This window comes from Plecotus auritus, assembly GCF_963455305.1.
Source record: "Plecotus auritus genome assembly, chromosome: 3".
NCBI lineage: Eukaryota > Metazoa > Chordata > Mammalia > Chiroptera > Vespertilionidae > Plecotus > Plecotus auritus.
In genome coordinates, this window is record NC_137772.1 from 165007686 (window position 1) to 165033888 (window position 26203).

Sequence of the window (26203 nt, forward strand, 5' to 3'; positions counted from 1 at the left end):
TTCAGACATTTCATTTGCTTTCTCTGCAAAAAAAATGTCACACAAAATGATCTTTCCCTTATTCCATTCATCTTCATTTCTATCACTGTTCCAATTTCACAGTGTCTTAGTTTAATCCTGATATATTTTAAGGCAAGCTCCCCCAACTTGTTTGTGTTGCAAATTGTCTTAACTATCTTTGGCCATCTGCTCTTCCATATGAATTTTATAAACAGCTTATCAAGTTACACACACACACACACACGCCATCAAAAAACAGTTTAAGATTTTGATTGAAATTTTGTTAAATTTATAGATTAACAATCTAACTATATATATAAAAGCCTAAGTGACCAAACGACCAGTTGCTATGACACGCACTGACCACCAGGGGGCAGGCACTCAATGCAGGAGCTGCCCCCTGGAGGTCAGTGCGGTCCCACAGCCAACCTTTCGCAGCCGGCCAAACATCTGCGGTCCCTCCCCTCGGTCAACCAACATCTTGTGGTCCCTTCCCCCAGCCAGCCAACCCCCCGCAGTCCCTCCCCCTGGCAGTCTGCCAACCTCCAGTGGTCCCTCCCTGGCCAACTTCCTGCGGCCCCTCCCCCCGGTCAGTTGCGCCCCCCCCCCCAATCGGTCCCGATCACTGGCAAGGCCAAGGCACCTACCCATGCACAAATTCGTGCACTGGGCCTCTAGTAACATAATTTAAAATGCAATTTATAAAACTTACTTTAAAAACTATTAATGGAATAGTATCAAAATTATATTTATTTAAAAGGTATTTCTAAATGATGGGGATTTATCTCCCCAAGTATTTAATATATTCTTCACAGTTATAGTGGAGGTTTGCACTTGGCAGTGTTCATCTGCTGCCATAAATAACATGATATCATTATGAGAGGAGACTCTCCCATTTGATGACTATTTGGCTGCTTTCAACACTATCTTCAATTGCAAAGGGGCATCATTGTAGTAAAGAAATACGAGAGAAGTAGAAAAAATGGGAGCATCTATTACAGAAACAATGTGTAGTCTTCTTAGGTTTACTCACAAAAGACAATTAGATAAGTAGTCAAATCAAAATTTATTTTAAGACATTTACATAGATTTGTTGTACTGTAAAAACTCTACTCCTAATCTAAGAAATCTGCTAAAATCCCAATTCCTCAACTTGACCTGACAAAATCCTAGAACAGAATCAATAGCTCACCAAGATTACAAATGAATGAACAAAGACCTGAATTTATACATTCTCAACAGCACTCTTAATCCTTGGTATACTCTTAGGGTCCAGATAAGCCCAATTTTAACTTCTAAGTTTCTTTTTTGAATAGTTAACTATTTGCAAAGATTGCTATTTCATGACTTTTATTCTTCACAAATAGTCATAACTATTATTTTAGGATGAAAGCTAAATTCTTAACATTGCCTAACAAGTCTTTTTAAATAACAATTTAATAAAGCCATAATAATTAAAATTATGATATTTTAATAAAATAATCAACATATAAACAAAGACAAAACCGAGTCCATTAGCAGGGCCAAAGGACACATAAGAATTCAATCTATCTATATAAAGAGTGAATATGCAAATTGACCATCACAAAAATGGTGGCGCCCACAGTGGAGGCGGGGTTTCCGTAACACAAGATGGCTGCACCCACAGCAGAGGCTGAGTTCCCATAACAAGCCTTTGCGAGCAATCAGTAGGGACCTGAGCCTGCACCCCCCCACCCCCGCCTAGTGGGGCTTGATGGGGGACCTCAGGCCCCGCCCCCTGCCAGGCGGGGCTTGACGGGGGACCTCAAGGTGCATCCCCCACCCTGATGCTGGGCCGGGGGACCTCAGGCTGCTCCCCCTGCCCTGGGCCAGGGGACCTTAGGCCATGCCTCCCACCCCATGCCGGGGGACCTCAGGCCGCACTCGCCACCCCAATGCCGGGTTACCTCAGGCTGTGCACCCCACCCGGGCTGGGGGACCTGAGGCTGTGCCCCCTGCCCAGTGGGCCTTGACAGGGTACTTCAGGCAGCACACCCCCAGGCAGGGCTTGATGGGGGATCTCAAGGTGTGCCCCCTGACCCAGTGCTGGGCTAGGGGACCTCAGGCCACGCCCCTGACCCTCGGCCGGGGAACCTCTGACCACACCCCCCACACAGTGGGGTTTGATGGGGGAATCTCAGACTGTGCCCCCCGCCCAGCAGGGCTTGATGGGGGACCTCAAGGTGCACCCCTCGCTTGGCGGGGCTTGATGGGGGACCTCAAGGTGTGCCCCCTAATCAGCAGGGCTTGACGGGAGACTTCAGGCTGCGTACTCCACCCGGCGGGGCTTGGTGGGGGACCTCAGGCCATGCCCCCCGCCCTGGCGCCGGGGGACCTGAGTGTGCATGGGGGACCTGAGGCTGTGCCCCCCACCCTGCGTGGCTTGACGAGGGCCCTGAGGCTGTGCCCCCCCCCCCCACCCAGCGGAGCTTGACAGGGGACCTGAGGCTGTGCCCCCCGCCTGGCGCTGGGCCAAGGGACCTGAGTCTGCGCCTCCCGCCCAGTGGGGCTTGACGGGGGTGGGGCCAACCGGGTCTGGACCTCACCCAATGGGAGTGGGGGCGGCTGGGTCTGGGTCTCGCGTGATTTTGAAGCGCTGCGTGTGGGCAGGGACTTGGCTCTGGGTCCCATGGCACGCCCCAGATTCTAACAGGAGGAAGATTTTCATATACGTTTTACTAACTTTCTTTCACCTCTGACACTTCTATTATAGAGAAAGGGCAAATAGCAATATTAAAATATTTCCTCTAATTAATTCCCTTTTAATGTGCACAAATTTCATGCACCAGGCCACTAGTATATGATAAAGGAGGTATTATAAATTAAGGTGTCATGAATTATCAACTGGCGTTAGAGAAACTGGCTATTTGAGAGTTAATTCTGGATGGATAAACTAGTTTATTCAAGTTAATATGTGAATAATCATATTTCTATGAATAACCATTTATTAAGCACTTAAGCTGTGTGCCAGCACTGAGCCAAAGAATTTACTTTCATTACCTCATTTAATTCCGATAACTTTCTACAAAGTAGGTACTACTACTTTTTTTAAATATATGTGAGTATTTTTTATTTGATCTGCTCCTCCCTACCTTTCTAGTCTCAGCTAGTACCATTTATCTTTGTGCTGAGATCTAGCTACAAAAGCGTTCTGTTTCTGGACACACAATTTTCTGCCTCATGGCTCCTCTGCCTAGAATATTCTATTGCTCTCAACACCTAGTCAACTATCACCTTATAGAGAGCCTAAATGTCACTTTTTTGAAGAATCCTTCCATAAGCTTCTATTTCCTCTCAATTTGGAAAAACCTCAGATTATTATATATCGAAACTCTTTCTTACATTATAGAAATTACTTAATAACAAAATAATTAACATTTGAACTTACTCTTGTGCCAGGCACATACTTTAATATATTGGCTTATTTACTCTGTCCAAGGAGGTAGGCGTTATTAAAATTTCCTAGGCACATAGAAATTAACACCCAAGGTTACAAAGCAAGTGCCAGGCCTGTGATTAAGAAAATATGATACTGGCATAGGGAGAAGAAAAAAGACCAATGAAAACAGCACAAAGAAACAAAAATCAGAAGCATCATTACTAACTAGTGGGGAAAGATCTGGCTATGTATTTGAGAAAACATTGGAGCTCTGCCTCCCAGAATATTTTCTTTTTTTGTTTCTCACCAGCATATAAAAGGGCCATTTATTTCCTCCTTTCTTCCCAAACCACTTCCCATCTCCCATACTTATTTATCTACTCCCACTTTTCTTGTCTTTGCAGCCAAGCTAGTCCTTCCCCAACCCTCACTTTTTATTTTCTTTAAAAATCTTTATTTTTGAGATTATTACAGATGTCTCCCCTTTAACCCCCTCATTTCCCCCCCTCCCTCCCCCAGTGACCTGGATCCTGCCCATCCCAGGCCTTCACCACCCTATTGTTTGTGTCCATGGGTTATGCATACTATATAAGTTCTTTGGTTAATCTCTTCCTGTTCCCACTCTCTTCCCTCTGAGATTCTTCAGTCTGTTCCATGTTTCCTTGCCTCTGGTTCTATTTTATTCATCAGTTTATTTTGTTCATTAGATTCTTTGTTCATTTATTTTAATTTTAGATTCAATTGTTGATATGTGTTTATTGCCATTTTATTATTCATATTTTTACTTTTCTCCTCCTCCTCCTTCTTCTTAAAGAAGATCCTACAACATTTTATGTAATACTGGTTTGGTGGTGATGAAATCCTTTTAGCTTTTTCTTGTCTGGGAAGTTCTTTATATGTCCTTCAATTCTAAATGATAGCTTTGCTCCGTAAAGTAACCTTGGTGTAGGTCCTTGCTTTTAATCACTTTGAGTGTTTCATCCCAATTCCTTCTGGCCTGGAAAGTTTCTGTTGAGAAATCAGCTGACAATCTTATGGGTCCTCCTTGCAGGTAACTAACTGCTTTTCTCTTGCTGCTTTTAAGATTCTCTCTGGCTTTAACCTTTGACATTTTAATTATGAGTGTCTTGGTGTAGGCCTCTCTAGGTTCATCTTGTTTGGGACTTTCTGAACTTCCTGGACTTGTATGTCTATTTCTTTCATGTGGTTGGGGAAGTGTTCTGTCATTATTTTTTCAAATAGGTTTTCAATTTCTTGCTCCCTTCCTTCTCCTTCCAGCACCCCTATGATGTGAATGTTGGTATGCTTGAAGTTTTCCGATAGGCTCATTATACAATCTTCATATGTTTTGGACTATTTTTTCTTTTTGCTCTTCTGATTGGGTATTTTTTGCTTCCTCATATTCCAAATCGCTGATTTGATTATCAGTGTCATCTACTCTACACTTGATTCTCTGTAAATTATTCTTCATTTCAGTTAGTGTATACTTCATTTGTGTGTTCCTTTTCTATGTCATTGATATTCTAAGTTCCTTGAAGTTAATCACTAAGTTTTAAAGATAACATCAAGTTCCTTGAAAATTCTTATAACCATTGTTTTGAACTCTGTATATGTTAGTTTGCTGGCTTTCATTTCATTTAGTTCTTCTGGAGATTTCTTCTATTCTTTCATTTGTGACTTTTATTTTTTTGTCTCTGCATTTTGGCTGTTTCCCTGCGTTTGTTTCTAATGTATTAAGTAGAGCTGCTATGTTACCTCGAATTGGCAGAGTGGCCTTGTGTATTAGGTGTTCTGTAGAGCCCAGTGACTTAGCCTCCCCAGTTACCTGAGCTGGGCACTAGGTGTGCCCCTGTGTGGGCTGTGTGTGCACTGTCCTGCTGTAGTTGGCCCTGCTTACTGTTGGCATCACTGGGAGGGACTGGTCCCCAGGCCAACTGGCTGTGAGGACCAGCTGCAACTACACAGAAGAGCTGCTATGCAGGAGCCACCCCTATGGAGCAGGACTTGCTTCAGTGGGGTTTTGGAGCTATCTGAGTCTGACCCTTGAGTGTGTTACTCATGGATATGGTAGGGTTGTGATCTGGTGTGGTCTGAAGCTGACCACTGGGTACACTGGCTCTGGGGCCTCCTGAGAGATGCAAAGTCAGCTACTTCCTTGCCCTGCCTGGGGCCACCCAGCATGAGCTACAGAGTGATCTGCCGCTGGCTGCTACTTATGTTGGACTTGGAGGTGCCCAGAAGAGGCCAAGCTGTGAACCAAGGCAGGCTGCTGCCAGTGCCGGGGCTGAGGTCTCTTATTGAGAGGTATGAGGCATTCGGAGGCCAGCTGTTGCTTGTTTGAGAGATTTTTAAAAAGTCTCTAAGCCAGGACAGGCTATTCATATGGGAAGACCACTACAGACAGCTTGGGTGGGACAGCAAATTGGGTGGGGTGGGATCTCAGGGAGACACCGGCAACAGTATGATGGAAGCTCAGATATGGCACCTGCCAGTTGTCTCTGTGGCAGGGGAGGTCTCAGCATAGGGACAATGGCCTCTGCCAGCACTTTTGTCTGGAACAGTGGTCGGCAAACTCATTAGTCAACAGAGCCAAATATCAACAGTACAACGATTGAAATTTCTTTTGAGAGCCAAATTTTTTAAACTTAAACTTCTTCTAACGCCACTTCTTCAAAATAGACTTGCCCAGGCTGTGGTATTTTGTGGAGGAGACACACTCAAGGGGCCAAAGAGCCGCATGTGGCTCGTGAGCCACGATTTGCCGACCACTGGTCTGGAAGAAAGCTGCCTCTCAGTTCTTGTCTTGATGCCAAACAATTTAGTTCCTACTCGTATGGATCCTTTCAAGCTGTTGCCCCAGTGCTGGAGCTCAGAGGAAGTGAATCTGAGTAAATCTGTGCACTGGCCCTTTAAGAGAAACACCTGGGACTCCAGTATCCTCCAAGTCACTCAGCCACAATTCCCACTGGTTTTTAGAGCCCAAAGTTACAGGGACTTCTCTTCCCAGCACTGGAACCCTGGGCCTCAGGGTCTGGTGTGGGACTGGGACTCTTTACTCCTCACATAGACCTACCGCAGGCAAGACAACCTTTTCAATTAACAAAACACCCCACGTGGGTATCTGACCAGCCAGTTCCACGATTCTGCAAACAGCCTCTGCCCCTCCTACCAACCTCAATGTGGTTTCTTCTTTAATTCTCTAGCTGTAGTACTTCCATTCAGCCAGATTTCAGATAGTTCTGAATGATGGTTTTTCTCTGGTTTATTTGTAATTTTGATGTGCTCTGGGAGCATGCGAGTGCAGAGTTTACCTATGCTGCCATCTTGACTGGAAGAACCCTCATTTACTCTGCAATTGGGCACAGTAGGTCTTCCTACCCCAATGGGCCCTCGAAAAGGTTCTCACAAAGTCACCAACACTCACCCTAACAAATCCAAAGGAGCCATAATTTTATGTACCTTATCAATATTTTTTAGAAAGTGATTCCACTTTTCTTGAGGGATACTCCTTTCTTTTTTAAAAAAGAAACTTTCTTTTCCTCTGTTTAAATGTTAATATTCCATAGAGCTGTTCTCTACTTTCTGCTTCTCTGTTTACACACTCTCATACCAATGATTCCAAAATCTGTATTCCCGGGCTAGTACCCGAGTTCTTGAACCATATTTCCAATTCCTACTAGTTCATGTCAACTTCCATTTTTCAAACATTTAAACCTTGAGTTGCCAATCATATCCATAACACAAAATGTATTATTCTCTAGTATTTCTTTACTAAGTGATGTCATCAGTATTTAACTTCCCAAGCCAGAAACCAGAATTATTCTATATTCCTCCATAACCCCTTAACATCTAGTAATCAAATCTCTCTCTTCATTTTCAGAAAAGTATCTTAGTTTTGTATCTCCTCTTCCCCATCATTTTCAGTGGCATAGATTACTGTAACAGCTCCCTAACTTGTCCCTCTCTTTAAGTTTGCATGCTTTTAATTCGTTCTCCATTCTGCTGCCACATTTTATTATCTTTTCATCACAAGTTGCCAATAGCACTTTATTTCTTCTTTTCAACATCCTGTTCTGCAGTTTTCTGGGCTCTTTTTGCCTGGACACAAAGAGCAGGGCAGTGGCACAGCCAATGGGAAGACTGGCAAATACCTTGAAGTTCTCCTCCTCTGTGATGGCCCTGGCTTTCTCCTTCTTGTAGATCAGGGGTCCTCAAACTACGGCCCGCGGGCCACATGCGGCCCACCGAGGACATTTATCCAGCCCGCCGGGTGCCACTGTCTGTCCTGGTTAGCAGCCAACTCGTTCCAGGCCCACAGTGCACATAGGAATTTGTTCATAGTTTGTTTTTTTTAAACTATAGTCCAGCCCTCCAACGGTCTGAGGGACAGTGAACTGGCCCCCTGTTAAAAAAGTTTGAGGATGCCTGTTGTAGATATTCTGTATGGGCATGACTGGTCCTGTCAGTTGGGTGGCCAAGTTGAGTTCTCCCTTCTTGGGGCCAAAGGCTTCCTAGAGAAGAGTATGAGCTTTAAGGGTTATTCCTTCAGCTGTTCACACTGGCCTGAAGAGACTTGGTGGACTTATTCTGCCTCCTCAGATCCACTGACATCCCAATGGTCTGTGGCACCTTTCTTGGATGCCATCCACCCTTAAGCCCTGCTGCTAGCAATTGGTGTGGTACCTTACCCTAGGGCATCTCACTATGGACTGGATGGGTTAGGGGTCAGGGCACAGAGCGACACACTGCATTTTGGCTTGCTGGGCCTTCTTTCACGCAGGATGGTTAAACCAGAAGGAAATATGCCACTGCCAGTCCTTATGGAGGTGGGACTATAGGATCATGCCATTTCAGCTGGGCACCAAGGGCTGCTGCCTATGGGGCCTTCTTCAAAGGAGAATGGCCACTGGAAAGGCCATAGACATTTTAAAAACAAATAGGATTGTCACTGCTCTGTTTAAATTAAAATTCTAATATCACAAAACAGAATATAAATGCTTTATCTATATATATAAAAGGGTAAGCAACCATCCAACCGTCTGGTAGGTATGCTGCGCACTGACCACCAGGGGGCAGACGTTCAATGCAGGAGCTGCCGAGCTGCAGTGACTTGGCAGCGGCAGTTCTCGGGAGACACACCCCAAAACCAGAGAGAAGGGAACCCGATTCCTTGCATGGCCGCGCGATTCCACCTTCAGCCGTGGGTTATGTTGTTGCTGGGACATTTTCGGCCCCGAATCTGGTTTACTGCACACTTCTGTTTGCACTCCACACCCTGTACAACAGCAACTTTGCAGAGTGCCCTCTTGCACCCCTTGGGATGTGTCCGAGAGCCGGTTTCGGCCTGATCCCCACAGGCCAGGCCGAGGGACCCCCACCTGCTAAAGGGACCCCGCTCACTCCATAGATGCTCTTCGAGCTGCAGCTCTGCCCCAGGTGCGGCTGGCCGGGGAGGGACTGCAGGAGGTTGGCTCCAGGGCATGTCCAGCCCATCTCACCCAGTCCCACCCCGCCGGCCACCTTCTAATTAATTTCCTTTCAATGTGCACGAATCCGTGCACCAGGTCACCAGTATTTATATGAAGTTTTTTGTACGAAGTGTTTTAACATTAATTAGTTTGTCATAAAAGTTACTTTTTCCTCTATAACTGATGGGGAAACCAAAACCTAGAGAGGCTACATGACTTACCAAGGTCACACAACACTACAGAATATGCAGGGCCAGCTTTCAGTTTGTACTGTAATTTTCATATTCTCAAGTTCAATGCTCTTTCTATTGTATTAAACTTAATTTTAAATTCCAGTTATTTAACCAAGACCTAAAGATGTAACAGATGCTTGGTAAAATCATAATTATTACTACCGTCTTTATGAAATGGTAAGGATTCTCTTTTTTAAAAATATATGTATTTTTATTGATTTCAGAGAGGAAGGGAGAGGAAGAGATAGAAACATCAATGATGAGAGAGAATCATTGATCAGCTGCCTTCTGCATGCCCCACATTAGGGATAGAGCCCGCAACCCGGGCATGTGCCCCGACCAGAATCGAACCCAGGACCCTTCAGTCCTCAGGGCTCTATCCACTGAGCAAAACTGGCTAAGGCGGTAAGGGTTCTCTTTATAAAGTGTGGCAGAAAAATATCATGTTATCACCAAGTTATAAGAATGAAAATACTTATCTAAAGGGCATAGTCTAGCAATTTTTATCCATTTTACAGATGAACAAAACAAGTAATTTTAAAGTGGGAAATCTTCAGTAAATGCTAGACCTTTGCCCATCAGGAACTTAGTAGTAAAGCCTGAGCATTTGTTCACATTAATGCCTATATTAGAATCATGTTTTCATGTCAGTTAAGATTACAGGAAAATAAACACTATCTTTCTTTTAAAAGGTTTTCTTGAGTTGTGATAAACACTGAATTGTGGATGAATTTTTTCACATCCAAATTGTTTTCATGATTATTTTTGCTTAAAATTCTTGATTCATGATTAAATTTTTTACCTGTTGAAATGAGACTTGAATAGATATGAATTTTAATTATTATGTGGAATACTAGACCAAAATTCTTTTCCTGATATTACTTGCTGTGAGGTCTTAGATAAATTACTCAGCACTAAAACCTTCAGATTATGTATCTTAGAAATGAAAATTCATTTTCAAAAATATTTATTGCAGGTCTAATATGTTATTTCATATGAATAGGTTATCAAAATAGCCAAGGTCCCTCTGTTCATGGAATTCAGGGTCCAGTGGAGAGAGATAGTATATAATGAAGATATGTAGTAAAATATCATGGAAAGTGCTGTGAAGGAAAAGTACAAGGAGCTATGCTTTGAATGCATAAAAAGAGTCCCTATCCTATATAATAAAGAGGTAATACGCAAATTGACCCTCACGCCCTCACAAAATGGCCACCCTCACGTCGTCACAAGATGGCCTGCAGAGGAGGGCAGTTGGGGGCGATCGGGCCAGCAGGGGAGCAATTAGATGGCTATCAGGCTGGCAGGCGAGCAGTTAGGGGCAATCAAGCAGGCAAACAGACGAATGGTTAGGAGCCAGCAGTCCAGGATTGTAAGAGGAATCCCAGATTGGAGAGGGTGCAGGCCAGGCTGGGGGACACCCCCCTCCAGTGCATGAATTTTGTTCACCGGGCCTCTAGTTTAGAATAAAGGAAAGTCTCTTTGAGGAAATACCATTTTAGCATATGAATAGGAGTTATTTCAGGGAGAGTAAGAAAAAACTGCTATCTACACTGAAGGAACAGCATGTGCTAGGACCAGAACAACTTTGTGAGTTTGGTATGTTAGAGGAACTTATTAAATGAGGTTGGAGTTTATGACAAGGGGAGAAATACTGGATAAGTTTAGAGAAATGGTCTGAGGCCAGAATATATAGTGCCTTTAAGATGATGATAAGGATTTTATCCTAAATGCAATGAAAGGCCATTGAAAGATTTTTAGAAGAGCTATGATCTGATTTATTTCATGAAGACTACCGGGAATATTCCACAGGACTGTTGGGATGATCAAATATATGTGAAGTGATTAATAAAAGCTTACATAAAGTTATGACTACTTCAAAAGGTTTAAAGTGTATGGTGCTAAATATTCTGAAGGCATCAAGAAAGACAATTTGTATCATGGTCTGTACAGAATGATTTTCAATGGCTCCAGAGAGGCTAGGCCAACTTTAGTAATCTAAATAAATCTAGTTAATTTTAAAACAGTCCTCAAATGCAGAACTAAAAAGGCCAGATTATGGTGGTGTTTGTTTGTTTTGGTGAGGGATAGTAGTGGTGGGAGAAAGACAGGAGAGTTTCAAAAGTTTTTTAGTGTTTTTATATACAGTAGAAACAAATTAAGGAAAGATATATAAGAATGAATAAATGAGTCAGAAATAGTCCTAGATATAAAGAAATTTAATAGTAGTAAAGGGAAATGAATAAATCCCAATAGCAGGATTTAGGAAACCACAGTGCTAGTGAACGTGAATGTATAGTTCCCTTTTTTTTATTAGTTTATGCTCATGCTGACAACTTTCAGATAAAAAGTTCCTAATGCTTAATTGCCTACTATTGACATAATATAACAGTTTTTTAATTTATTTTTTATTAAGTGTTATAGATGCCCCCATATATAACACTTATATTCTTTCTAATTGGTGTTTTAGGATTCTTTAATGCCCTCCACCAAATCCTACCCCACCCCAGGTCTTTACCACACAATTGTCTGTGTCCATGGGCCACGCATATCCTATATAATAAAAAGAGTAATATGCAAATTGACTGTACCTCTGCTACATCCACAAGCCACGCCCACCAGCCAATCAGGAGCGAGTATGCAAATTAACCCAACCAAGATGGCTGCGGCCACAGAGAGAGCAAGAGGCTTGGGTTTCCCTGGCAATGAAGGAAGCCAAGCTTTCCGCCTGCCCTGGTGGGCCCAGGCCTCCACTCAAGGCTACAAAGTTTCAATTATAGAAGATAAATAAACCCCAACAAAAATGATGGCAGCTACGGAGACGGAGGCTTGAGTTGCCCCTGGCGATGGAGGAAGCCAAGCTTTCCACCTGCCCTGGCCTCCACTCAAGGCTTTCAATTATAGAAGATAAATAAATCCCAGATCCCAGGGCCTCCACTTGGGTCACCGGGGGGGGGGGGAGGGGTGGGGAGACGTGGCAGGCCTGCAAACCACCACAGGCCCCTCGCCCAGGCTGCCCCATGCCCCAAGGGAACCCCCACCCTGATCTGGGACAACCTTCAGGGCAAACCAGCCAACTCCCACCCGTGCACCAGGCCTCTATCCTATCTAATCAAAGAATAATATGCAAATTGACCATCACTCCAACACACAAGATGGCTGCCCCCATGTGGACACAAGATGGCCGTCACAAGATGGCAAGCAGGGGAGGGCAGTTGGGAGGGACCAGGCCTGCAAGGGTGGGCAGTTGTGGGCGATCAGGCCAGCAGGGGAGGGCAGTTGGGAGGAACCAGACCTGCAAGGGAGGGCAGTTGTGGGCGATCAGGCCAGCAGAGGAGGGTAGTTGGGGGGACCAGGTTGGCAAGGGAGGGCAGTTATGGGTGAACAGGCCTGCAGGGGAGGGCAATTAGGGGCAATCAGGCTGGCAGGGGAGTGGTTAGGGGGTGATCAGAAGCGGTTAGGGGCAATCAGGAAGGCAGGCAGGCGAGCAGTTGGGAGCCAGCAGTCCTGGATTGTGAGGGGGGATGTCCGACTGACCATTTAGGCCCAATCCAGGTAGGATCAGGCCTAAACGGGCAGTCGGACATCCCTTGAGGGGTCCCAGATTGGAGAGGGTGCAGGCTGGGCTGAGGGACACCGGGCCTCTAGTATGCATATAAGTTCTTTGGTTAATCTCTTTCCATTTCCCTCCCCCTCTTCCCCTCTGAGATCTGTCAGTCTGTTTCATGCATCCATGCCTCTGGATCTATTTTGTTCATTAGATTCCACATATAAGTGAGATCATGTGATATTTGTCTTTCTCTGACTGGTTCACTTTGCTTAGCATCATAATCACCAAATCTATCCATGCTGTTGCAAAGGTAAGAGATCCTTCATTTTTACAGCTACATAGTATTCCATTGTGTATTTAAATGTACCACAGATTTTTATCCATACATTTACTTATGGATACTTGGACTGTTTTCAGATCTTGGCTATTGTAAATAACTCTGCTATGCATATACGGGTGCATATATTCTTTCTAATTGGTGTTTTAGGATTCTTAGTATATATTCTCAGAAGTGTAATCAATCACTGGGTCAAATGGCAGTTCCATTTTTAATTTTTTGAGGAAATTCCATACTGTATTCCATAGTGCCTGCAACAGTCTATATTCCCACCAGCAATATACTAGGGCTCCCTTTTCTCCACATTCTCGCCAGCACTTGTTGTTTATTGATTTAACGATGGTAGCCATTCTGGCAGGTGTGAGATAATACCTCATTGTAGCTTTAATTTGCATCTCTCTGATAATCAGTGACTTTGAGTATTTTTTAATGTATCTATTGGCCACTGTATGTCCTCTTTGGAGAAGTGTTTATTCAGGTCCTTTGCCCATTTTTAATTGGATTATTTGTCTTCCTTTTGTTGAGTTGTATGAGTTCTTTATATATTTTGGAAATTAGCCCCTAACAGACGTATCATTGGAAAATATGTTCTCCCATACATTGGGTCCCCTTTTTATTTTCATGATGGTGTCTTTTGCTGTGCAGAAATTTTTCAGTTCGATGTAGTCCCATTTGTTTTTTTCCTTTGTTTCTCTTGCCCTAGAAGATGTATCAGCAAAAATTCTGCTACGTAAGACATCTGAGAATATTGTTATTTTTTAAAAACCCCACCTTTCTCTCTATAAAGTAGGCATAAAGCAGCCATTCTTTTTACAACAAAAAAGATACACAAAAATATCACCCTAAAACAATGTATTACACTTAATCTCCTCACAGTATGTATAACTATCTTGTGAAAAATTAATGGCATAAACAATTCTGGATGTTAATTTGTTCATTCACTATATGACTACTCTCAATACTGTGTAAATTACATCTGAGTAGCAAAAGCATAAAACCATTTTTTTAATAAAGGATATATTGTTAGTAGCTAGTATTTTACCAAATATTTCACTGAAAATTTATTACGTACCACTGACTAAAACTCAGAATTTCATTGTTTCAGTAAAACTTAACCAAAAAAATCTGACGTTCTTTTAAATAAACAAATAGCTTGGTCAATCATTCCTTTATATCTTAATTTTTAGATTTCAAGCATATCCAACCTATTTTCTGCTTTGTACATTAATCAGTTAGCAAGAACTCATTTTTCTGACCTCTTTTTACATCTGAACTAAGGTACAAATAAGGAACTTAAGAAGGAAGCCAAGTAAGATTCTGAAAGCAAAGAAAAAAAAAACCTCACAGAAAGGAAGGAAATCTTGCAAATCATCTATTAGATAACAAATTTGTATCTAGAATACGTAAAGAACTCTTAAAACTCAATACTACAAAGACAACCAAATTTAAAAATGGGCAAAGGATCCAGACATTTTGCCAAAGAAGATATACAAATAGCATATATAAAAAGATGTGCAACATCATTAGCCATTAGGGAAATGCAATTCAAAACAGCAATGCGATACTACTATACACCCACTAAGATGGCTACAATAAAAAAGATAGACAATAACATGCTGACAAGGATGTACAGAAATCAGAACCCTCATACACTGCCAGTGGCAGCAAAAAAGGTGTAGCCACTTTGGAAAAGAATCTATCAGCTCCTCAAAATATTAAACATAGGGACCCAACAATTCCACTTTTAAGTATATAACCAAGAGAAATGAAAATTGTGGCCATATAAAAACTTGTACACAGATGTTCACAGCCAAAAAAGGTAAACAACCCAAGGTCCATTAACTGATGAAGGGATAAATTCAATGTGGTCTGTCTGGACAATGAAATGTTTGGCAATAAAAAGAAGTGAAGTATTGATATATACTACAACATAGATGAACCTAAAAAACATTGTTATGTGAATGAAGCCAAACACAAAAATCACACATATCATATGATTCCATTTATATGAAATACCCAGAACAGGCAATTTATAGAATAGAAAATAGATTAGTAGCTGCTTAGACCAGAGCAGGGGGAAGTTGGGGAGAAATTGGTGGACTGCTAATAGGTAGGAGTATATCTTAGGAATGATAAAAATTGATTGCGGTGATAACTGCATGACTCTGCGAACATACCCAAACCCTGTGAATTATACATGTTAAGTAGGTGAATTGTACAATATGAGAATTATATCACAATAAAGTTGTTATATATTTTAAAGGGTGGGATTACTAGGGATGATTTTACAAAGACTGGTTTTGAGTTAGGTTTTGAAGTGAATGAAAGTCAGCAATTAGTAAAATGTACTTGAAATAATATGAATGATGTATAAAGCCCTATAAGGCTGGAATAAGTAAATAATTTGCAGGAAATGGGACCACTATTTGTATCAAAGCAGAGATACATTAGTTAGAAGTGAAACTACTAAGACTAGAATGTTAAACCAAGGAGACCCAGAAAATTCTATTGGTTCCTCATATGAATAACAGATGAAACATGGTGTTTTACTAATGTGACAAGCTGTCACTTCTTGATTTTAATACTTCCAAGTATTCATCCCTCAAAAAGTTGCTTCCATAATATGGATATGGCTTTATCACTCATAGGCAGTCAGTACAGTTGAAAATGCAGGCTGTTAGAGTTGACTGTCTAGGTTAGAATCTCTGTTCTACCACTGACTATGTGTACTGAACTCTGTACCCCAATTTATGTAACTGTAAAATGAGAATACTCACTTATTTTATACATGTAAAAAGCTCTTAACATGATAAACAAGTGGTTACCATGGCCTAAACTATATGGTATATATAATTATTTAGCTATACCTCTCCTGAGAATCAAAAGGTTCTTCAGCTTCAAATCCATTCAAATTTATGAATATAAATTTTCCACCTATATCAAAGATAAATATCTTTATTAAATTGTTAAACTGTGTCAAGTTGTTAAAACATATTATTAAATAATATAAAGCAATCTAATTATCAGGTCTTTTTTTACCACAATCAATTCACCCTTATCATTTCTAACTTTTTGTTTTTACTAAAGGAACTTGATGCTCTTTTCAAAAAATTAATTTTATCTCTAATGCTCCCAGGTTTTGATTTAACTGAGTCACTCTTGGATTTGCTTGTAAGAGCCTTTGACTTCTTTCACAAAGGAAGTCCTTTCTATAGCTACTTCTGATAAACAATTTTCCCTAACAGTAAGGAATGATCCACTAATTTCTGGTCTTCTCAAAGCTAAAAGGAGAATGGAAGGAGTGTTTGCATTCTTAGCTCCCTTCATGGAGAAGAAAAAAATTGTCATTATCATCCTTTTCTTATTGGAGAGGTATAAGGAAACCATGCAGAATCTCACCAGTGGAAGCAGTAAAAGTGTTCTAGGCATAATGAAATACAGGTTAATCCTCCAGAGGTTTTCTGCCTTATATTACAAGCTGACCTCTTTACTTCTTTCTGATCAGCCATTTTTTACATTCTCAGATATGTTATTTTAATATGTATCCAAAACTGAGGTCACTTACTACTAGTCTTATTCTTGGTTTCTTTAGTAGTGACTTCTGTGTAAACTGGATTATAAACTAAAAGGAACTACAATCTTTTGTTTAAAGAACAGATGGAGAAAGAATCTGTTTAAATGACTTCAAAGGAATAAATATTAGAGTATGAATTATATTGGTAATAGGAAATAAAAATAAGAGGCACAATCTGAAATGCCATTACTCAAGGAAGGAAAAAAAAACTAGTAATTGATAAAAAATTCTACATGGGAACTAAGAAGGAACAGTTGAACAGTTTGTGACAATGAAATACTCTTTGAGTTACATTTGAGTAGTGACAAGCATGAAACATTTTTAATACTAAGGAGATATTAAAATATCCAGTATTTAAAATCATTATAAACCATGTATTTAAACATAAACCAGCTCTGAAATTATCAAACATCTATTTTATAATAAAGTGAGGTAAATAAGAGCACTTACTTGAAAGGCTACATAGGATAAAGCATTTAGAATAGTGGCTGGCACAGAGTAAGCACTCAAATGTTCACTAGTGGTGATATTATCACTTGCAAATCATATGCAAATAAATCTATTGATTTCTCTGAGTTCAGATTCCTTATCTAAAAGAAATATAAATACATACTTGATTCTTATTTTGAGGATCAAATTAGATAATACATGTAAACATACTTCTCAACCTTCCCCTTATCTACCCGCCAATATATCTGATGGTTTCAATTCACTTAAAAAAAAAATGTTCTTGATTTCAGAGAGAGAGAAAGGGAGAAGGACAGAGAGATGGAAACATCAATGAGAGAGAAACATTGACCGGCTGCCTTCTGTACACCCCGCTGCTGGAGATCAAGCCTGCACCCCAGACATGCGCTTTGATTCATGGGTCAAAGCTCAACTACTGAGCAACACTGGCTGGCTCACTTCACTTTTATAAAAATCATGGCTTATTAATAATGTGATTCTCAAAATAAAGAAAAGAAAAATTAGTAAATTCATGTAATAAAATGAATATAATTAAAGACTAAGATGGAAAAACTGTTCTATTAGCAGCAATGCTACTCGGAATGTGTTTTCAGGAGTTTTAAAGAGATAATAGTACAGTCATGTACCTTCTACTGTCTTAATTCAAATGTCGTTTACTTTGAAAATTTACTAAAAGAATTATTTCTGAAAAATATCAGTTGGTAAACCTGGAACATAAAATGTCAATCATTCATATTTGCATTGTCTGGCTGGTCTGTCCAAAAAAAGAGCCTATGTATTTATTAGTGGCTCACTATAAACTAGCACTTTTTGTAAAATAAATATATTTTATTGACTTTTTACAGAGAGGAAGGGAGAGGGATAGAGAGTTAGAAACATCGATGAGAGAGAAACATCGATCAGCTGCCTCCTGCACATCCCCTATTGGGGATGTGCCCACAACCAAGGTACATGCCCTTGACCAGAATTGAACTTAGGACCTTTCAGTCCACAGACCGACGCTCTATCCACTGAGCCAAACTGGTTAGGACTAAACTAGCACTTTTAAGATACAGGTAAAGTACTAAAACAAAATATCCTACAATCTCTTTCTATCTGCCTGATATATTATTTCTGTAAAACTATAAGACAAGGAACCACATGGCCCCTAATAAAAGCTTATAATTACTGATAAACAATTAAAATCCAAAATCTCAATAAATGATCCCAGTTTCTTTAATTTAAATGCACTTTTGGATCAAAATAACATTTATTCTACATATTCACTTAATCATCTATTAATCTTTAAACATATTTTAATTTCCAAAAGCAAGATATTAAGATTGTCTACATATTCTGTCATATCTAAACTGAAGATTCACAAGAGATGAGTGGGGGAATAAAATGTTATACTGAGCCACTAAAATAAAATAGATCCATTTAAAGAGGAAAAAAAAAGTCAATTTTTCTTTATAAAGTGAAACTACATTTTAAATGTATTTTTAAAATAAGAGGCAGTGTAGTGCAGTGATTTTAGGACCTGTATTAAAGTCCCAAACGACTTGAGTTCAAATCTCAGATATATCACTGTGTGAACACCTCTCTGAGCCTAGGATTCCCATTCAGTCAAATGTGAAGTATGGCATATTCACATTCTAGTGCCCTTGAATTGAGGTTCTAAGTAAACAAGTTAACATGTGTAAGTACTTAAAACATGTGTTTTTAGGTCAGGGTCAGACTAACTTTTTCTTACTATTCTTATATGCAAGCAAGATTAATAGTTGTCACACGACTATTTTGTAAAAATGACCATTTATTTAATACCCTGCATGCGCTAATGGGAAATGGTATGATTTAGAAAAAAATAAAGTCAGAATGTCAATAAAAATAAATAAATGAAAGAAAGGAAGAAAGAAAGAAAAAGAAAGAAAGGAAGAAAGAGAGAGAAAGAAAGAAAATCACTGATTAAAGCTCTGAATCATCTTGGACAAGTAGTATACATTAACCATGGATTCACTAACAATGTATAAGTGATTATAAACATTTATGAAAAGGCTTAAATTAGGAAAAAAAATGCTTCTCTAGTTTTTAAGCAACTAAAATGTGAAAAACATGCTTGAATGCCACTATTTCTGTCCTTATTTTCATCAATTTACCAACACTAAAAAAGTTTTGCTTTCTGGTTTTATTTCCTGAAAATGATGTAAACATACCCTATTTAGTGATAAACACTTTGGCACAACTAAAATTAATATTAATAGTAATGTAAAAATTTCTTTAGGAAATATATACTAAACAATTTGGAATTCATACTGATTAATATTGCCCATTTACATTAACTGATGTGATTAGAAGGCTGTTTTCTGTTAGTACAAGCATAAGGAACCATCTATATATATATATATAAAAAGCCAGCCACCATCTATATATATATAAAAAGCCAGCCACCCTAACGACCATAATGACTGGTCGCCATGATGCCCACTGTGGCCAGCAAACCAGCCCGATCAGGTACATATGTATCCTTTTTTCCCCATTGACCCAAGAGCTCTCTATGTGGTTCACTGAGGCTGATCCCTGGCCAGCATTGCAGCTTTACTTATTCCTCTGCTCAAACTTGCTCTTTTCCCATTCTTCCCAGTTACTGTTCTCAAAAGTATCCTTTAATAAGTACGGCACACTACCGGACTCTCCCACCCTGATCAAGGGTGGGGCAGGCCAGCCAAACACCCACCCCTTTCCCCCAGCCAGCCCCTCCCCTGATCGGCCCACCCCACCACGATAGGCCCACAGCCCTTCCCCCTGGCCAGCCTGGCCCTGATCGGGGCTGGCCGGCTGGCCAACCTCCCGCCATCTCCTCCTCCTGACAGGCCCAGCCCTGATCCGCCCCGACAGGACTCCACCCGTGCACGAATTGGTGCACTGGGTCTCTAGTACTATCTAATAAAGAGTAATATGCAAATTAACCATCACTCTGCTACACCCACAAGCCACGCCCACAAGCCAATCAGGAGTGAATATGCAAATAAACCCAACCAAGATGGCTACGGCCACAGAGAGCAGGAGGGAGGCTTGGGTTCCCCGGCAATGGAGGAAGCCAAGCTTTCCACCTGCCCTTGCCGGCCTAGGCCTCCACTCAAGGCTACAAAGTTTCAATGATAGAAGATACATAAATCCAAACAGAAATGGCGGCAGCCATGGAGCTGGAAAGAGCAGGAGGCTAGGATTGCCCCCGGCGACGGAGAAAGCCAAGCTTTCCGCACACCCTGGCCGGCTCAGGCCTCCGCTTAAGTCTAGAAAGTTTCAATTATAGAAGATACATAAATCCCAACAGAAATGGCTGCCGCCACGGAGCAAGCAGAAGGTTTGGCTCCGCTCCAGGCTACAAAGTTTCAATTGTAGAAGATAAATAAACCCCAGATACCAGGGCCTCTGCTTGGGTCGCCAGGTGGCGTGGCCGGCCTGCAAATCACCACAGGCCCCTCGCCCAGGCCGCCCCACGCCCCAAGGGAACCCCCACCCTGATCCGGGACACCCTTCAGGGCAAACCAGCCGGCCCCCACCCATGCACCAGGCCTCTATCCTATCTAATAAAAGAGTAATATGCAGATTGACCATCACTCCAACACACAAGATGGCTGCCCCCATGTGGTCAAAGATGGCTGCCCCATGTGGACACAAGATGGCCACCACAAGATGGCCAGCAGGGGAGGGCAGTTGGGAGGGACCAGGCCAGCAAGGGAGGGCAGTTGGGGGGGACCAGGCCTGCAGCGTAGGGCAGTTAGGGGAAAACAGGCTGGCAGGGGAGCAGTTAGGCATCAATCAGGCTGGCAGGGGAGTGGTTAGGGGGTGATCAGGCTGGCAGGCAGAAGCAGTTAGGGGCAATCAGGAAGGCAAGCAGGCGAGCAGTTGGGAGCCAGCAGTCCTGGATTTTGAGAGGGATCCCAGATTGGAAAGGGTGCAGGCTGGGCTGAGGGACACGCCCCCCCCCCCACATGCACGAATTTCGTGCACCGGGCCTCTAGTAAAAAATAAAACCTCAAAGATTTCTAAGAGTAGGAATGGAAGGGAAGCTCTACAACTAAAATCAATGTCTCCTATCTAAAAACCTCACTGAGCTGATGGGCTATTCCTTAGCAATTTATTGAAACAAAAATATACACATTTTAAATGACTATAAATACAAATTAAAGTTACACTCTGAAGTTACCTTAAACTTACTGAGTTACTAGAATTTATACAAAAATGACATGCGAAGTTTAATTTGTAAAGTTAGCTATGTGTTGCCATTGAACATACTCACACATGAAACTAGTGGAAATAGTTGGTAAATGAATGACATTTAATAAAAATGGGGAAATAAAGCAGAGATTTTGATGATTTATAGTTATGTTTATTTACTCATACTAGGTCTATTTCAAATATCTCTAAAGAAAGTATTCCATAACCCACAACTTCTCTTTATAACTCCAAATTTTCCTTCTGTCTTATCAGAAAAAAACACCAGATATTTGAAGATTAAGTTCTTTCATTCATTGTAAACAATTCTAGTTCCTTTATCCTTTTTCTACAGTTCCTAAATTCTTACAATCTTGTTCATGTTCATTCTACATGGGAACTAAGAAGGAATAGTTTAAGATTGTGACAATGAAATACTCTTTGAGTTATATTTGAGTAGTGACAAACATAAAACATTTTTAATTCTAAGGAGATATTAAAATATCCAGTATTTAAAATCATTATAAACCATGTACTTATTAATACTGTCCATTTCTGAATCTTCTTGGAGCTGAAACACAGATCAAGAAACAGCATTAAGAGACTACCGCTTTACTCCTTCTAATGTAAATCAGTGTTACTTTCATACCTCACCTTTTTAAGAAATATCATTTTTGAATTTTTTGTCACTATAAAGTCTAGTACCAAGCATATCATAAAATTTGTTCCTCCTCATCTCAGACCATTGTAACATATTTTCATCTCTAGAAAGTCAGTTTGCAGTTTAAAAGCATTCACTATTTATAAATAAACAGAAACTCTAGTATCCATACAGAATCAAATCTTTATCCTTGCCCAGGTATTAGTTTCCAAAGTACTACAAGACAGTCCTTATCTGCAAAGTGCTCACGACCTAATTAATAAAATGTATTCATTTTAATACATATGACTATAACATCAAACACCAGTATTAAACTTGCAAGAATAAACTTATGGCCCTGGCTAGTGTAGCTCAGTGGTTAGCAGCACCAAAGGGTGGTGGGTTCGATTCCTGGACCAGGGCACATACGTGGGCTTGTAAATTCATCCCGGCCATGGCTGGGCAAGTTCGGGAGGCAACCAATCTATGCCTTTCTCACATCAATGTTTCTCTCTCGCTCTCAGTCCTTCCTTCCCCCCCCCCCCCCATCTCTCTAAAAAGAAAAAAAAAAAAGTCAATGGGAAAAAAATCCTCGGGTGAGGATTAACAACAACAAAAAAAGAATATACTACCATTTTTTCTCAATAGTTCCAGCAACATTTCCAAGATGGTTATATACATATACTGAGACAATATTTCATTTGCATATGATCCATTTCAGCAAAAACAAAGAAAACAAAAAAAGCCCACAGAATTTGCCCAAATACCCATAAATGGCTAATTCAAAAATTTTTTTAAAAAGTTAAAAAGAGAAATAACTGTTTAATGAGTTAAAAACTCATTTCAATGAGTTCCAAAAACATGAGCCTAAGTAACTAACTTATTAAATATCTTTATCAGTTCTGTATTCATGAACTTTGTACTTATCAAATTAGTCACCTTAAAACTCTGAATCAAAGTTCTGCTCTAGTTCCTTTTTCGATAGATAGGTTTTCCCTGCTAATTGCAAGTAAACTGGCTCACTATAATCAAACTGGTCTCTGCAACTCCCCAGTACCATTTTGCTCCTGCATTTCTCCCTGCCCCCTTAAAATATGTGGGGAAATCAGTGAGGGTAAACATTTTGTGGTTAAACTAAATACCTCGTCTTTAGTTTCTTTGTCTTTAAAATGAAAGCACTGAAATGACTCAAATTAATGGACTCCTTGTATTTACTCTTTAAAATAATGTACAGTAACTTTGTCAAAAAGCAAAAATACTTTCATTTTAAAAATACCAAACTTTAAAAAGTTTAATGCCCACAATACACATATTGCTCCTATCATCCTGTAGTGTCAACAACACCAATTATTACTAAGTATAACAAAAACATAACAGTAAAGAGACTAGCTATATAAATGATGTCCATGCTTTAATTTATAGAATTGTATTTTATGGAAATCCACATTTATCTTTTTATGACATGGTTAAAGGCTATATGGATTAAGAATTTTTAATTGATCTTTAACAAATAATAGAAAGCGGATTGATTTAATCTTTAACAATCCACAAGCCAAGGTGTTTCATTAGTGTTCTAGGAAATGTCTAATTTCCCCATTCTAATAAACATCAAGGAACAGTCCGATATAAATAACAATTCTTAAATTATATTTTTTGCTGTAATGCAAGTATATGTTCACACCCTTATTGTATAAATATAGATTTTTATTGTATAAATATAGTATGGAGCCTAACAAAGTAGGAAAAAAGTATCACGACAGATCAAAGTACTAAAACGTAATGTTATCTCATAAACAGAAAATCATCTTCTTTTAGAATATTTCACCGAATCAAGGTAAAGCCCATATAATGAAATGATTACTGTCCATTTTCATAGATAAAGATACTTAAGTACAAAGATTTAAATTAACTTTCCTCAGTCATATTGCAACTTAGGTGGTGTATCGATGACTCAATTCAGGTCTAAATCTTACGCTCCTTCCATTATGCTATATAGGGACACATGCAAAAACACTGTAAACTACATACCACTGTTATGGTGACGACAACCGAAAACAATTTTTGTTATAATAAAGAGGCGCTTTATCCTTCCTAAGAAACACACCACTTTCTGTTTCTGTTTCACATTCACATATATTTATTTTTGGATATCACTTAATATGGCCAACAAGTATTAAAACCTCCACATACTTCCTTCAGTATTTTAAGGATATCCTTTGGTATTTTACAAGTTTGTGTATTAGCAAGTGACTTAAACCTCAAGCGGACTTATCTACTTCTTGCAGGCCTACGTTATGCTTCCAACCGGGAGGGAAGGGCTGCACTTCTAAGAAACGCTGCTGGCTTCTATCAAGCCTCTACTAAAGCACAAGACCACGTGGTACCTCTCCTAAGCCTACCGTTTCCTACTGCTTGCTCTACCTCTTCACAAGAAACTGGAAACTAGGGTTTCCTTCTCTTAAGTGGCGCCCGGACACATGCCACCTGTGTAGTACTAACCGCAAACATCCTGCAGCCCGCCTCCCGGAAGAATGCAAGAATCAGAATAAAGGGGAACTAGGATGCCGACCATGCCGGGGAAGGAAATGACTGGAGAAGTAAAGAGGGCGAGATGGTGAGAAGCCGCGGGACCAGGACCTGTCAAACATGAAGAGATCCACACCGAACGACTGTAACCTCGGGTTCGGGAAGGCCTGAAGTGGGAGCGGCACTACGGGAGGAAGGAGGAAAGAGAACTACACGAGCTGCCTCAGCCGCTCCGGCTCCCGCCAGCCTCTCAGCCTGTCCAGACAAGCCACGAACGCTGGCTCTTTCATATCGGGTCCAATCTTTGACCCAACCTTTCCAGAGCGGCCAAAATCCTGCAGCCCAGGGCGGCCGCTGCCGGACCTGCCCGCACCTGTCACTAGCGAAGAGACCAGCCCGCAGTTCCCGCCCAGTTCTCCACCATCCTTGGGCAACCGCGGCCACCTCCAACCCCTTCCCCTCACCAGGTGTCCCCTTTCCGGAGCGAGGTTTTGAGCAGCGTCGCGATGTCAGACCGCTGGATGTCCAGATCCGCCGCTCCGCCTTCCGCCATCTTCTTCCACTAGCGGCAGCGGAGGCGGCGGCGACGGCGGCGGCACGCCCCAGAGCATTGTGGGAATGGCGTCCCGCGGCCCCGCCCAGGCTGCAGGTCGAAACCAAAAGAGATGTCAGGTGGGGGGGTGCGCCTTGGCCCTGGGGGCGGAGTAAGTGCTCTGCCGAGTTCGGCTGCCCTCCATCGGTCCCCGCTCGTCCTGCATCTCTCCTTGGCCTCTTCCCGCCTGGGACCACCTGAGGCTGACTCTTCGCGGCGGGGCCTACGTCCTCTGTCGCTGGCGCGGAGCCACTACCCCGTTCATCCTCGACTTCGGCCTTCTCCTACTTCTCCTACCTCTTTCCTAGAGACGCCAGAAAACCCTTGTTTGCGCAACCACTCCAGCCTGAGGGAAGGGGAAGGGTGGGGAAGGTAGGCGTGGGCAGGGCTGAGATATGGCAGGAATTTTAACAACTCCGCGACTCGTCTTTTTGTTGCCAGCCACAGAACCCAAGCTCGTTTTGGCCCAAACAAAGAACAATCCGAAACCGAACGCTTGGCCGCAGTGCCCTTCCTGGGCACCTTCCTGCGCTCCTATTCCTGGTGTAGGTGGAGAGCTTTTACAGCTCTTTGTGCCGCCTCCCCAGGCACACCCAGACAGCTAAGCTGCAGTGAAAAACAGGTTCCAGTTCCTCGGTGAAATCGGTGTAAAATGTGAACCGAATCATGCCAGGTACTAAACGGGGAGAAAACGTGCAGAAACCCCTCTCACCTGGATGTCATAATAACGTTTATTTTGCCGCATCTTCCCAGGGTGTGTACACCTGAAAAGAGAATCCAACTTTCGTTTGAAGTCAGTTGTTACAAATGGGGAAATCAAGTCTTTCAAAAATCAAATGCCAAGGTCACAAAGTAGAGAGGCAAGCTTTTGACCCAAATTACAAACCCCACGTGCTGTTTATCAACTATAGCACACTCACTATTGCTTGTGAAAGCCTGAACTAAAATTATAAACTGGGCTACGCTGGGTACTGGGTCCATCTTTTTAAATTAAATTATTCATTCATTCATTTAGTTATTTTTGAACCTCTGTACACTTGGTGGCTACCATAGTGCTACCTAACATATAAGTACCACCTGACATAAGTACCACCTAAATATTTGTTTAATACATGAACTGCGGCAAAAATGTATGTTTCCAAACATGGAGATATACAGAGATTTTACTTTAGGAAAATATAAATGATGTGAAAAATGTAAAAGGTGGATAAGAATTCT

The 26203-nt window shown here is 41.3% G+C and overlaps 1 protein-coding gene across 8 annotated transcripts in view; it reads right to left on the bottom strand.

The window, feature by feature from the left end:
* USP15 (ubiquitin specific peptidase 15) overlaps nt 1-25300 on the bottom strand; it is a 127461-nt gene extending 102161 nt beyond the window's left edge. For 6 of the 8 annotated variants that reach the window (XR_013960268.1, XR_013960269.1, XM_080662442.1 and 3 more), the window contains exon 1: nt 24858-25300. Coding sequence is in view for 6 of the 8 variants with exons in the window: in XM_080662442.1 (XP_080518568.1) it covers nt 24858-24946 (89 nt within the window). In the remaining 2 variants the exon portion in view is untranslated. The remainder of the gene's footprint in view (nt 1-24857) is intronic. The other 2 variants (XM_080662441.1, XM_080662439.1) reach the window with 1 other exon arrangement.
* Between the last annotated feature and the right edge of the window lie 903 nt (nt 25301-26203).